This window comes from Lytechinus pictus, chromosome 17 (assembly GCF_037042905.1).
Source record: "Lytechinus pictus isolate F3 Inbred chromosome 17, Lp3.0, whole genome shotgun sequence".
NCBI lineage: Eukaryota > Metazoa > Echinodermata > Echinoidea > Temnopleuroida > Toxopneustidae > Lytechinus > Lytechinus pictus.
Genome location: NC_087261.1, coordinates 21,736,886 through 21,752,139, shown reverse-complemented (window position 1 = coordinate 21,752,139; position 15,254 = coordinate 21,736,886). Strand labels below are relative to the sequence as shown.

At 37.1% G+C, this 15,254-nt stretch overlaps 1 protein-coding gene across 1 annotated transcript in view; it reads left to right on the top strand.

The window, feature by feature from the left end:
• LOC135157317 (uncharacterized) overlaps positions 1–15,254 on the top strand; it is a 46,188-nt gene that overhangs the window by 26,706 nt on the left and 4,228 nt on the right. Inside the window, exons 6-8 of the mRNA XM_064112481.1 lie at positions 1,521–1,683; positions 7,622–7,814; positions 8,550–8,698. Of these exons, the coding sequence (XP_063968551.1) occupies positions 1,521–1,683; positions 7,622–7,814; positions 8,550–8,698 (505 nt within the window). The remainder of the gene's footprint in view (positions 1–1,520; positions 1,684–7,621; positions 7,815–8,549; positions 8,699–15,254) is intronic.

Sequence of the window (15,254 nt, the reverse complement as noted above, 5' to 3'; positions counted from 1 at the left end):
GTCTTTTTAATTTATCAACTGCAAAATTATCATATAATTTGTGAAATATTTGTTATTGCTTTAATTTGAGGACATGCTATTGATATACTTGGATCGCAATTCATACATTTTATTTCTTCCAGTGATGCATATTTCATTTAAAACCGTTTTTTGGCGCTAACACAAACTTAATTTTTAAATTACATCCCTATTATGAGTTGTCAAGTTTAATGAAGTCAAACTAACATACATGCATTACATCAAACTAATTACAATAACACTAATAACTCATTACAACAGCCTAGCGTGGTAAAACTGAACATACGCCACGCATGATCGGAATGCGAATACGCGCGTAAACTACATATTTTGACATTCCAACTTAATCCCTTCCCAAAGACCCCAACATTGATGAATTGGAAGAAACGGGGGCTTCTCTTCAATGTTATAATAAGGACATAAGTATTTCGTTTGGAAATGGTGAACATGCTCTTTATTCGGATGTTGTTTAAAGGTTTGCATGGTGGCATGTACAATCGATGATGTGATTTACGGTACACCATGAAGAGTGTTATAGAAACAGTGGATAGAAGAAGAAAAGGCTCTTTGTTTGCATTTTATAATTCAATAATATTGTTTTATTTGTTAAGCGGTATTTTAGGAATAATTTTAACCAATAAAACAACTATCTCTAGTGATTTTTCCCCATTTCTTTCGTAAAAAGTGGGGGGTGTTTGTACAGGCCATCCCACCTCCTCGAAAAGTGGGGGGATATATATCCCCCCATCCCCCCCCCCCCCGGATTTACGCCAGTGGCCGGATTAAACCTCGTTTTTCTCCTACCATGCCTACCATGCAGGCACAGGCATTTTGTTAGGTCTATTAGAAATCAAGTTAGAAATTAAGTTACAGTATTATGCAATGTCACTTACATGTATGGGAAGACAGGTTTTTTTTTTTGGGGGGGGGGGGTGGAACAGATTTGGGCACTAGAATGAAGAATTTGATTTTCCCCAAGAGATTTTGAGAAGTTTACTGGGTGATATTCACTGCAAAAGTGCATACCTGCCGAGTTTTTCTATTGAATAGAAAGGAATATGGATATTTGGGGGGGACTAGAATTGTCATTTTAATCTTCGTGGTCCTGTTTTCTGTGATAATTTTCTGTATTATTTCAAAGGAAATATCAAAATGATCCTTTGTGGCAATTTCTTAGTACTTTGTTCCTATTTCTTGTCAGTCAGGGTTGGGAGCTATAAAAGTGCAACTCAATATTTCTGTATATATCTGTATTTGTCCGTAACGTACAATCAACAGCATTTGGTTGTCGCGTTCGTTTTGGTTTAGTTTAGTTTAATTTACTCCAATGTTCTTGCGAGTCGAGGGTGTCGATATCCAGACTTTCTAGATTGAGTTTGAATTCTCCCATGCGTTTAGAATTTCTGATATCCTCGCCAAGAAGATTCCATTCTGGGATGGTCCAGACGTATACGGAGTGTCGTTAGTAGTCCTTGTTTGATCTTCTTACGTTGTATTTGTAGCGATTCCGATGGAAGCGGTTGGACGGCTCCATCCATAATATGATTGAGAGGGAAGCGATCATTGAAGACTTCCAGCAGGATGATTCTTATAATCTATTCCTCCTGACTACTCAAGTAGGAGACACAGGGCTGAACTTGACAGGTGCAGACAGGGTCGTTATTGGTGAGTTGAAAATAAATTTTTTGTCCATTTGGTCTACATTGTCTAATTGTCTATATCATGACTAAACCCTTTGGTGGTATTATAATAATTAAGCCTTGGTTTAACCCTATTCTAAGCCATAATTCTAAACCTCACTTCTATGACCTACTGGCTCATAGTATGTCTTCCATTTTTGTGGCAGTTATAATAGTCCAGGATAGAAGAGGCATAACCTTGTTTTTTTATATATACAATATTTTTTTATGAATTCTTGTCAATTCGAGGGTGCTGATTACGAATCTGGATGATGCCACTCGTGTAACCTTGAGCATTTTCCGCAAATTGGCAAAATCCAATATGGCCGCCAAAATATGCAAATTACCCATGAAAATCCTAAAATTGTCCGCACATTGGCTATGAAATGCATGAAATTGTGTGGCAGGAGTGAAATACTCTCTGAAAAAAATAATTTTTGACAAAATATTTATTTTCCTGATATTCAAAATGGCCGCCACAGGCCCTTGTATACTCTTTTATGTACAGCATGAATAGGGAAAACTAATTTTCACAAAAATGAGCACTAAACTGCAAAAAAATCGCGATGTATGAACGAAGTAATATATGCAAATCATCATTACTCACGAGATATATCATTTATTATGTCATATATGGGAACATTGCTGTATTTTGATATCTAAAATAGCCGCCACTGGCCCAAACAGTATTGCGTATACAATGGCAATGGGGGCCAAAAAATTCACAAGAGTGAACACTTAAATGCATATTATTAAGATAAACGAGTGGAATACTGACTAAAAACATAATTGTTAACGAAATATATTATTAATATGCCATGTATGTGATGAACGTTGTATTTTGATATTCAAAATGGCTGCCAAAGGCCCTAAAAGTACTATGCACAATGAGAAAAAGGAGCAAAGAAATCACAAGAGTGAGCACTAAAATGCATATATAATGTGATAAATTAATGGGATACTGTCTAAAAACGTAATTTTCTAACGAAATATATAATTTAGGTTTCAAGTTTATGTTAAATACTGTATTTTGACTTTCAAAATGGCCGCCATAGACATTAACTGTATTATGTACAATGCAAAGTGGGAAACCAATATTCACAGGAGTGAGCACCATAAATGCACGTAATAGTGATCTATGAGTAAAATATTGTCTGAAAGCATAATTTCTATTTAGATATATCATGTATTCTGCCAGTTAGGTGATAAATACTGTTATTGGAAAGCCAAAATGGCCGCTACAGGCCCTTACGGTATTATGCACAATCTGAATGGGAACAAATTATTTCAACTGATTTTGGCTTTGCTTGGCTAAATGGTGATGTATGAGTGAAATATTGTCTGAAAACATGATTTATAACAAAATATATCATATCCTATGTAATTCAGGTGATAAATACTGTATTTCAACATTCAAAATGGCTGCCATATGCCCTTTATGTGAACATTATTTGTCTCCACTCAAATTGTATATTATACGATAAGGGCCTATGGTGGCCATTTTCAATTAAAAAATGCAGCATTTATCACCTTAATTACACAACATTATGATATATCTCGTTAGAAACCATGGGTTTGGACAATATTTCACCCTTACATCACAATTCACAATTATATGCAATATTTAGAGTCAAGCAAAGCCAAATTCTGTCAAAATTATATGTCCCATGTTACAATGTACACAATACTTTTAGGACCTATGGCAGCCATTTTGGATTTCAAAGTACAGCATTTATTACTTCCATGACCAATATGTGATATATTTACAGTTAGAAATCATGTTTAAGACAATATTTTTACTCGTACATCACAGTTGTATTCATTTTATGACTCTCACTCATGTGAGAATTAGTTTCCCTATTCGCATGTTACATAATTTAGTTAGAGCTTGTAGAGGTTATTTTGAATGTCAAAATAAAGTATTTATCACCTATATGGCAGAAGAAATGCTATAATAAAAAAAAAGTTTTCAAATAACATTTTACTTATACAAAAGGATTATATGGATGTCATAGTCAAGCAAATCCAAATTCTTACAAAATAATATGTCCCCATTTTTACTGTAGATGATACTGTTAGGACCTATATAGGGACCATTTTGAATTTCATAATACAGCATTTATCTCATGCATGACAAAAGAAATGATATGTCTTGCTATAAAACATGTTGTCAGACAATATTTTACTCGTAGATCACAATTACATGCATTTTATGTTTCTTACTCGTGTGAAAATTTGTTTCTCCATTCGCATTGTACATGATAAATATAGGGCCTATGGCGGCCATTTTGAATTTCAAAATACAGCATTTATCACATAAATGGCATATTATTTTTAGTCAGTATTCCACTCGTTAATTTTATCTTAATAATATGCATTTTAGTACTCACTCTTGTCATTTTTTTGGCCCCGGCCATTGCCATTGTACATACTCTTTGGGCCAGTGGCGGCTATTTTAGATATCAAATACAGCAATGTTCCCATATTATGACATAATACATGATATATATCTCGTTAGTAATGATGATTTGCATACATTACTTCGTTCATACATCGCGATTTTTTGCGGTTCAGTGCTCATTTTTGTGAAAATTAGTTTTCCCTATTCATATTGTACATAATAGAGTATACAAGGGCTTATGGCGGCCATTTTGAATAACAGGAAAATAAATATTTTGTCAAAAATTATTTTTTCAGAGAGTATTTCACTCCTGCCACACGATTTCATGCATTTCATAGCCAATGTGCGGACAATTTTAGGATTTTCATGGGTATTATTAATATTTTGGCGGCCATATTGGATTTTGCCAATTTGCGGAAAATGCTCAAGGTTACACGAGTGGCATCATCCAGATTCGTAATCAGCACCCTCGAATTGACAAGAAACCATCAAAAAATATTGTATATATAAAAAAACAAGGTTTGGTCAAGTTTCTATGGGGCCTATCCTGGACTATAATGTATCAATATATCAAAATTACTTTATTTTTGTAGTATTCTATTCTTCCCATGTCAAGACTCAATTGGTTTTTACCAACTTTTTGAAGCAGGGTAAAAATAGTTTTTAATTGGCGAATGAGTTTACAACTGGCACTCCATAAAAGTGTGGTCTAAGTTAACCCAGGTTTAACTAAACCACCACAGCTTGTAATGTATGGCACATGAATGTTTCTTTTTAATTTACCTTCCTGGCTCTTCTTTAACATCTGTACACTCACTTTATCACAAAGAAATGCATGAAATATACAGATGTGTTATGTAATGACCAATTCTAATGTTACTCCTAATGTCTAGTGCCCTATGGATTTACACACATCCTACCTGCCTATATGTAGCTCAACAATGGATGCAATGTAGGGCCCAAATCCTATAATACAAATTGTAGATGAATAGTGTGCATATCTGGATGCAAGATCTGCCCACAATATAAATACCAGATTCACATGAGTTAAATTAGATAACAATAAAAAGAAATGAGAATCAACATACAAGCATACTATACATTCACATCTTCCTATGACAAGGGCCCAAGGGGTGTAAGAGACAGAGACAGGGAGAGAGGGAGGTTAGATGGCTTGTATTCTAAATGGATGGGGGCTAGTCTGGCTAGAAGTCAGTAAAAGTTGAACAAGATAGCAGTAGCACTCATTCTCAGCCCCCCCCCCCAAACATACTAACTATGCTTTTCTCTACCCCCCCCCCCTCCCTCTTGAATCCACCACTCTTCAGTCAAATTCTTAAGTTTTCTCTTCTCCTTCCCTTCCCCATGGACCAATTTCACAAGTGCAATTGATGCAAGGCCTATCTAATGTGTACTATATCTTGTGATGGGTGCTATACACGATTTACAGCAGCACTCGTCAGTATACGAAAACACACGACAACATGTAACGCAGAGACAAACACCAAGCCTACACAGCCTAGCCTAGGTACACAAACACAGAGTTACTAACACAAATTTGTTACCTGTTATACCCCCTATGTAGCCTTGTATATAGCCATGAAGTTGGGTTTTGGGACCTCTTGATGATTGAAACATGTATACTAGTAAAAGCAATCTGCTACTGAAGAGTTTGGGCAGGTATTTCATCCACTAGGGAATTCCCCTCGTAATAGGCTATGCCATGGGCATGGTCAAGGTTATGTAATGTATGGCACATGAATGTTTCTTTTTAATTTACCTTCCTGGCTCTTCTTTAACATCTGTACACTCACTTTATCACAAAGAAATGCATGAAATATACAGATGTGTTATGTAATGACCAATTCTAATGTTACTCCTAATGTCTAGTGCCCTATGGATTTACACACATCCTACCTGCCTATATGTAGCTCAACAATGGATGCAATGTAGGGCCCAAATCCTATAATACAAATTGTAGATATGAATAGTGTGCATATCTGGATGCAAGATCTGCCCACAATATAAATACCAGATTCACATGAGTTAAATTAGATAACAATAAAAAGAAATGAGAATCAACATACATTCACATCTTCCTATGACAAGGGCCCAAGGGGTGTAAGAGACAGAGACAGGGAGAGAGGGAGGTTAGATGGCTTGTATTCTAAATGGATGGGGGCTAGTCTGGCTAGAAGTCAGTAAAAGTTGAACAAGATAGCAGTAGCACTCATTCTCAGCCCCCCCCCAACATACTAACTATGCTTTTCTCTACCCCCCCCCTCCCTCTTGAATCCACCACTCTTCAGTCAAATTCTTAAGTTTTCTCTTCTCCTTCCCTTCCCCATGGACCAATTTCACAAGTGCAATTGATGCAAGGCCTATCTAATGTGTACTATATCTTGTGATGGGTGCTATACACGATTTACAGCAGCACTCGTCAGTATACGAAAACACACGACAACATGTAACGCAGAGACAAACACCCAGCCTACACAGCCTAGCCTAGGTACACAAACACAGAGTTACTAATACAAATTTGTTACCTGTTATACCCCCTATGTAGCCTTGTATATAGCCATGAAGTTGAGTTTTGGGACCTCTTGATGATTGAAACATGTATACTAGTGAAAGCAATCTGCTACTGAAGAGTTTGGGCAGGTATTTCATCCACTAGGGAATTCCCCTTGTAATAGGCTATGCCATGGGCATGGTCAAGGTTAGAGGTCTCACAGGCCTAATTCATTCCCCATAGACTCGTGTGTTAAATTGGCACTTTAAAAAATTCATAAAAAATAAGGATGAAATTCGGGGGTCGAATGTTTACTACCAGTGGATAGGATATATATCTGGCAATCTATATCTGACCAGAAAAGGGTCCCTCGACCGGCTCATTTTTAAAAATAAATTGGCGTGTTTGAAGACACCTTCGGGGGGAGCAGATTCATCACCTCAAACAGCAAAATAGCCCTAATCCTTCCGCCAGTCAAAATATAGTCCAAAATTGGTGATATTTCTTCCCAAAATCAGGAAAAGCAAGTTCAGTAATTACCAAAAATAGAATCAGTGTTAGATAGACAATCATATGCATACACTTTGTCAATCAGCCATATCAAAATAAAAAAAATAGCAATGGGTTGGCTCGAATGAATATCTCTTGCTTTCCCAATGTTAATAGGCCCGTGAGGCCATCAGAATACCACCACTTATTGGCTGATTCAGCCCCCCCCCCCCCCCTTATGGTCTCGGCCGTCGATCGCGACAAATAATGGCCCGCGCATTACACAGGGCATTATCTACAAAACTATAAGATCAATTTCTGCAAAAAATCTCATTGCTAATTATGCTAATTTTGGTCTCAAAAGCTGCGCGAGACTTGAAAGTAAAAAGTCAGCGAGCGACGCAACCCAAAACCTTTGCACGGCGGATTTATCGTGAAAAAAGTCGAGGGGGCTGAATCAGCACCCCCCCCCCTCCCCGTCTTATTAGGGTTAAGTGGCTTGTTGTGGCTTTTTATGTGTAGTTGATCCAAGGTGGAACCCATTCACAGACAATAAGGCAGTAGACAGAGCCTATCGTATTGGCCAGACCAAGTCGGTGATAGTCTATCGGCTAATTACATGCGGGACGATAGAAGAGAAGATCTACCGTCGACAGGTCTTCAAGAAATCTCTTATCAAGCAGACCACGGGCAATTTTAAGGAAGATATATACAGGTAATAGCTGAATATTATATAGCACTTTTTTATATTTTCTGGCCCGTATTCTGAAGTCGGGTTTAACTTAAACTCAGGTTTAAAGTTGTGGTTTAAGTATGGATAGCCAATTGTTACACAAATCACTAACATCAGATATATCATATTTCAGCTAATTTGGCTCTCAAATCATTCATTATTGTCTAGGAAGTATATTTAAGGGACTATTTTCTTTACCATCGTTGAATCAGGAAAGAGCACAGTAAACATAAGAAACGTATTTAAAAAACTTTATTAAACATTTTGACATGTTTGGCTTCCCATAATTTTAGCACAGAGTTAGACCATGGTCTAAGGTAAACCTGACTTCAGAATACGGGCCTCTGGCTTTAAAGTGTCTTATTGTGGTTTTATGTAATAGTACTACTATGGAAAAAAAGATCTGCCATAGACAGTCTTCAAGGATTCTGATAGATACATACAGGTAATAGCTAGACTTATTACATCACTTTCGATTGATATGAATACGTATACATTAGAAAAAAATGGCTAAATTACAATTAGACAATTGAACTTCTATTGAACTTTCTATTGATATGACATGAATACGTATAAATTAGAAGAAAAAAAATTGGCTAAATGCAATTAGACAATTAAACTTCTAATGACATTTCTATTGATATGACATGAATACGTATAAATTAGACAAAATTGGCTACATTGCAATTAGACAATTGAATTTTCTTTCTGTTCCAGTAATTTCACCACCCAAGAGCTAAGACACTTGTTTGAGCTTGAAGACACCGAGGTATCTGTTACACAGAAACAGCTGGAAGGTCTCCATGGATGGCAGAGAAAGTCCTCGAGAGAACTAGATCAACACATTGCATTCCTGAAAACAATAGGTAACTGATAATGCATGTTACATGTACATGTATAAGATGACGAAGAGTAAGTTTCCACCTGTGTTCCGTCTTACAAAGAAGTTGTGACTGATACAGTTAACAAAACCTATATGGAAATGTATCAATGTCATAATTTTTAATACAGACAATTGGCACAGCATCTCTTTGGAAACACAGATGAAACCCTGAATTGCCAAAGACAACTATGCATGTATTCAATTCAATTCAATTATTTTATTTTATTGTCATGTTCAGTTACAAAACACAAAAATGTTCATCAGACTCGTATTAATAACAATAATTGCATTTTCGAACAAAGATTTATCAATCACAAGACATAAATACATCAAAATAATACATTTATGTGAAGATAAATATATGAATAAAATTAATATGATATAAATATACACTGTTTGCATGCTTGAGCACCCACAACATGACACCAAACCACAGACCACTGCATGAAACAAAATTGTCACCCGCGCTGGAACCATGCAATCTGAAGATGGGTACTCAAGCATGCAAACAGGCACTGGAAGCTATTACATGGAGACATACATAAATTGAATTAACTGCCAAAGGTGCCAAACTGTAAAGTAAAAAGTAGTGATCCGGAAGCTCGAAAGTCATAATTTGACATAGAAGTAATGAATTTATATGCGCCACACGGTATTATAAATTTCTTTGAAGAGGTAATATAAAAACAGATTCCTTAATATAAATTCCTGGTACTCTCTATTTAATTTGTGAAAATCCATGAATCCATGTATATGAATATACTGTACATTGTATCTAGAAAACATTTTGAACACACTTGCGTTATACATTTTGACATTGCTGGCTTTCCACAGTTTTGGTTGATCAGATCAATCGCAACTCTTTGTAAGAAGGGGCCTTGTTTACGCCCGCTTTGTCTACTATCCTTTGGTTTCATCCCATATGGTCTAATTTTAGTTTGTCTCCAACTAGCACGTCTGGGAACCATTTGGTACATTTATCATTTTTGTCAAATTTCCAGTTTAAGGCTAAACCCATGTGGTCTAATATCCCCTGCATTAAGCAATTGAATACTAAATTCTGTAATTCCCATAGACTTTGTACGGGTATCGCCCGCTTCCAGTTGGCAACGGGCTAAATGAACCGTTTGTAAATCTAATTTTCATTTGTCAGAGTGCAGAATTATCAGTGGACAAAGAGGAAATTAGACAATCTGGCAGTGTATTCACTCTTCCTGACCTTTTCCAGGAAAGGTTCGGGAAATGAAAAATTTCAGGAAATTCCAGAAAATCTGAAAATTGCAATCAAACAATAATTAAACGTAGCAACTTTTAACATTCATTTTATTTAAAGAATTGTTTACCTCGATCTGTATACGTAGCTACAAAATTTCCGCTCGCGCTCGCATTTCGTAATTTTTTTCCTAGTTTTAAAGAGGGCGTGAAAAAAAAAAAATCCTTGATTTTGGTCACTTGGACCGAATTCAGGCTCGCTGTATTATTGTCAGATTTTTTAATAAAAATCAAACTTGAAAATTTCAGGAAATGTCTCTGAATTTCAGAAATTTGGAATTCAGTTTCGGGAAATTTGTTTTGGATCTGTGGAAACACTGCCATCTGGGCTTTGGACTAGATGAGAATTAGAACAAGTGTAGTGTAAACCAAATGACAATTAAAGAGATGTTTTTTTCTTTAATATTGTTGTGTCTTTACTATGTTTTGGCGATCCAGCCTTACAGGTTTCTTATAATTTTCATGGAAAGCCACACAATTTATTTTTATTATCTAATCACATTATTTGACGTTTCTTTGTATTTTTATCCTATTTGCGAAATAAAGATTGAATTGAATCGAATCGAATTGAATTGAATTGAAAGAAATTGATAGATTTCATAGCTGAGTAAAATACTTTGTAAAATGTTTGCTGGATTCTAAGTTTAGAATTGAATACCAGCCTCGCGGAGCATTCATGCAAGGACCTTATCGGATGTTTTATCTGACGGTTGCCGTAGGAACTGTACAGCTCAGCCAACCGAAATCTGACAAAGTTGTCATATCTGTCTACTTGTCTGTCAGACAAGAAATGTTGATAACAAAAGTGTTCTCCTGAGGTGCAATTTATCAACACTTGTCATCTGACAAATGGTCGTATCAGGGGGGGGGGTGTTTCACAAAGATACATGATATGCAACGCGCAATCTTATTGATAGATTCGCAGGAGTGCGCGTCCTCATGATACAATCTGACCAATGCAGTCAAGCCTTTCATACCGTACATGGACCTGGGAAGCGGGGTGCTGGGTTCAGCACCCCCAGAAATTTTCCTGGGGTGCTGCGTGTATCATTTTCCATAGGCAGCACCTCCATGAAATCAGGTTCCCCCTGTATTTTTTTATAAATATGTTATAATGTACATTATCACATCCGACAATTACAAATCATTTACTATTGTATTTTACATATTCCAATAACATATATCCCGGCATATATCGATCCCTCCTAACGCGACTCGTTCAAGCTCCGGCACGATACAGACGTGGTCGCGCGCGATACGTGATAACCATACACACTTCTCGATAGGGTGTGGTTGGACCTGATACTTTCAGGTTTTATGTCGAATCAAGACTAGTGTGCGAGCGCCCGACCGCCCGTGTTTTGTATAAACAATTACAAGTCAGACAATAGAAATCAAATTTCACAGTCTTTTTCACCCTGCCCCGTGGCCTGGGAAGCGGGGGTGCTGGGGGTGAAGCACCCCCCAAATTTGGGGTTGCTACGTGTTTTATTTTCCATAGGCAGCACCTCCTGGAAATCTGGTAGGTATGATAAATGACAGAAATGTAATGAAAATGAACGACGTTTTGTAGGACCCTGCCCCCCCCCCCCTCACGTCAGAATTTTCCGACAAAGTACTTGAAATAGTGTTTGAATTCACTCTTTTTTCAGATCGGAATATAAGATATTTTCTGCTCGCGCTTCGCGCTCGCATTATTGATTTTTATAATAAAAATGTTTTTAGAATGACCAGATACTAGGTCTAAATCTAAACAAGCGCACGCATGTTAATTTAGATACGCAGCTTTTTTTTTTGGGGGGGGATACTCCGGGCTGAAAATATTTATATCAAATACATTTTATCAAAATAAACAAATTTTATCAAAATCTGATAACAAATAGTTAAGTTATTTAATTTTTAAGTTTAGCAATATTTTGTGAAAACGGTGAGATGCATGTCGTCCTGAATATTTAATATGTGGGTTGATGATGTCACATTCCCACTATCATTTTTTTATGTTATTACATGGAATCAAAATCATTTCATATTTAATGGACTAAATCAGTTGTCAATTCAACTTTTTTGGTTCTTGAAGGGGAAATACTGAATGAACCTAATTTTTTTTAATAAAATACAAAAAACAAGTGGGGATATGACATCATCAGTTTGCTCATCGAATATTAATGAAGACATGCCTAAAACTGTTTCACCGGAATAATGCTAATCTTTAAAATGCAATAACTTTGATATTCCTTGTCTGTTTTTGATCAAATCTTTATTCTTTTGTTCGTCTAGATTTTCTTTATCTGTTGTAACCATATTACATTAAGTATGGAGTACCCATTTAAACGTGCTTAAATCATAAAGGTTCAGATTAGAATATCAAAAATGTTCTGCTCGCGCTTCGTGCTCACATTATTAATGTAGGAAGATACCAAATAACCTATTATTTTCTTGATTTACAAAACATGAATAAAATGTCCCGTTCTTAGGTCTGAATTCTCAATTTTTTTTCCGATCGCGCTTTGCACTCGCATCAATTGTATAGTTATAAACCTTTCCTGTTCATAATTAGAAAAGTGCTTAAGATGTCTCGTTTTAATTGGTCTGAAGTCTCAATTTTGTTTTCGCTCGCGCTTCGCGCTCGCACCATTTGTATAGTTATATACCTATCCTTTTCATGATTACAAAAAGTGCTTAGAATGTCCTGTATTTAGGTCGGAATATACATTTTTTCAGCTCGCGCTTGCATTATTTGATTGTTGATATATTTATCGTCTTCATGGGTAACTACAAACAGTCCTTATAACACGTCCCTTTCGATCATGCCAGAGCGTATGTAAAAATATCTGCTCGCAGTTATTATTTGTTACATATGCATCTTCTTCAGGACCACAAACATTGCTCAAAATGTTCAATTTTCAGGACAAAATATATGAAATTTCCCCCAAAGAAAGTAGCTCGCGCTTCGCGCTCGAGTTATCTAATTATATATCTATGTTCTTTTATAAGAATAAAGCTAAGAAGTGACTGTCATATATATATATATATATGTATATATATATATGTGTGTGTGTTGTTGTGCGTGTGTTTAAAAGAACAATGAAAACTCAATTGCGTTCCCTCCCCCCCCCCCCCCACCTTTGAGGAGAGATTTCAACATCCCCACTGAAAAATCGTTCCCAGGGCCCTGATACCGTACGCAACTCGGTATTTAAGTGCAACTCGAAGTCATACTTAAGTCTTTGTGAAACACCCCCTGGTCTGCCTCGGCACCTTCTCTCTGGAATAATTTGACGTTGAATTTAAAAATTATACCATCACTGGAGACCTTCAAATCGAACTTGAAATATCATCTCTTCCCAATGCTGGGATCCGAACCCACGACCCTCCATTTCAAAGTCCGGAGACTAATCCACTGGGCCACAACACTCCCCATACTGGTAACTGTTGGATAAAACAGACTTTGTCGGATTTAACATCTCACAAGTCCTTTCATGAAATGCTCCCGTGATTCTTATACAGCTGTTAGTTGTGAGACACACATCTTGACCCCCAGGATTTGTGCTTCATTGTCCCTACATGTATGCGAATGCACATTTTTGGTACATGACGCACCCTTTGTCAATGAAAGTGACTCATCATTTATCAGCATTCCCGACCTTTCGATGGAGAACGCGAACGCTTACGACGGTAGTTGATTTTGGAAGAGACTTTTGGGCCCGTCGTCATGGTCGTAAAACTCTGTCATGCAATGCAAATTGTGTGATATGAGATTTTTTTTACGTTTCGCATAAGCAACGGAAACATTCAATATGCGTTTCGTGTGCTAAATTCTGGTTGCTACTATGGTAACAGCGATATAGCCGATTTAGGACGACTTTCCAGAGCCACATTTGGCTCCTCCCAGAGCTCGAGAGACCGCCCGGGGGCCCACTTCCATTGACGAGTGGATACCAGGCGCGACCACGCGTAAATGGGTACAGAGTGGGCAAGTACGTTACGTATAGGCATATGTAACGTTATAAGGGTGTCAAAAACGATGTTTAAAATACTGGAGAAAGGGATATATTTCCAATACTTGTAGAGTTTCACAAGCCAAATACTTGTTAAGAGATGCATTTTCATAATCTGGAAAAGACCTGCTTCCCTTGTTTAGGGTGCTTTTCGAAATCCCATGGTCGTGCCTGGTATCCACTCATCAGTGGAAGTGGTCCCCCCGGGAATTAGAATCTAATCCCCAATTTCTGGGGAAAGTAAAACATAATGCCCATTACATTGTGTGCTAGAAGCATATCGTTTGTGTACTGGGAGTAAACAAAATTAAAAAAAAACCCGCAAATTTTGCTGGTATTCAGACGTTTTGGCCTACTGCATATGCTGTGTACATATCAACGCATGCGAAATGGTTTCGGCTGGAGAGGTGATCTGATCCATGGAATCAATTGCCAGTGATCCACCAATAATCCACAGTAAATGCAATATCGATTCGATGGACTGTAATGATCTATATATAAGCCTTAATTCAGTAAGTTTTTCCTCACTCAATATGTACTCGATTTGTTTAAAAAACCAATTTCTTATCCATGCCATAATCTATTGTGGGCCCTGCATTTCGAATATCTCCAGCCAACTGTCATAGTAGAGGCTCGCCGTCGGCTCAGGGGGCATATACAATGATGACCAGACGTACATGCATGAACACGGGATTTAATAGCGTGAAAGAATTGTGCACACAAAAAACAGAACTTTTCCCATTGCTGGGATCCGAACCCACAACAGATATATGGAGCCTGTATCACAAAGCTTAGCAATGAATGTAAAACAGTTTTCGATGATTGATGTACAATTAATCGTAAAAATCGAATGTACGATTATTGGATAATTGTTGTCTCACCTGCATAGCAGAGTTAGAATATAGGCGCCGCTTTTCCGACGGCGGCGGCGGCGTCAACACCAAATCTTAACCTAAGGTTAAGTTTTTGAAATGTCATCATAACTTAGAAAATATATGGACCTACATGTAGTTCATGAAACTTGGACATAAGGTTAATCAAGTATCATTGAACATCCTGCACGAGTTTCACGTCACATGATCAAGGTCAAAGGTCATTTAGGGTCAATGAACTTTGGCCAAATTGGCCAAATCTGTTGAATTACCATCATAACTTTGAAAGTATATTGGTCTAGTTCATAAAACGTGGACATAAGAGTAATCAAGTATCACTGAACATCTTGTGCGCATTCCAGGTCTCATGACCGAGGTCAAAGGTCAATGGACTTTG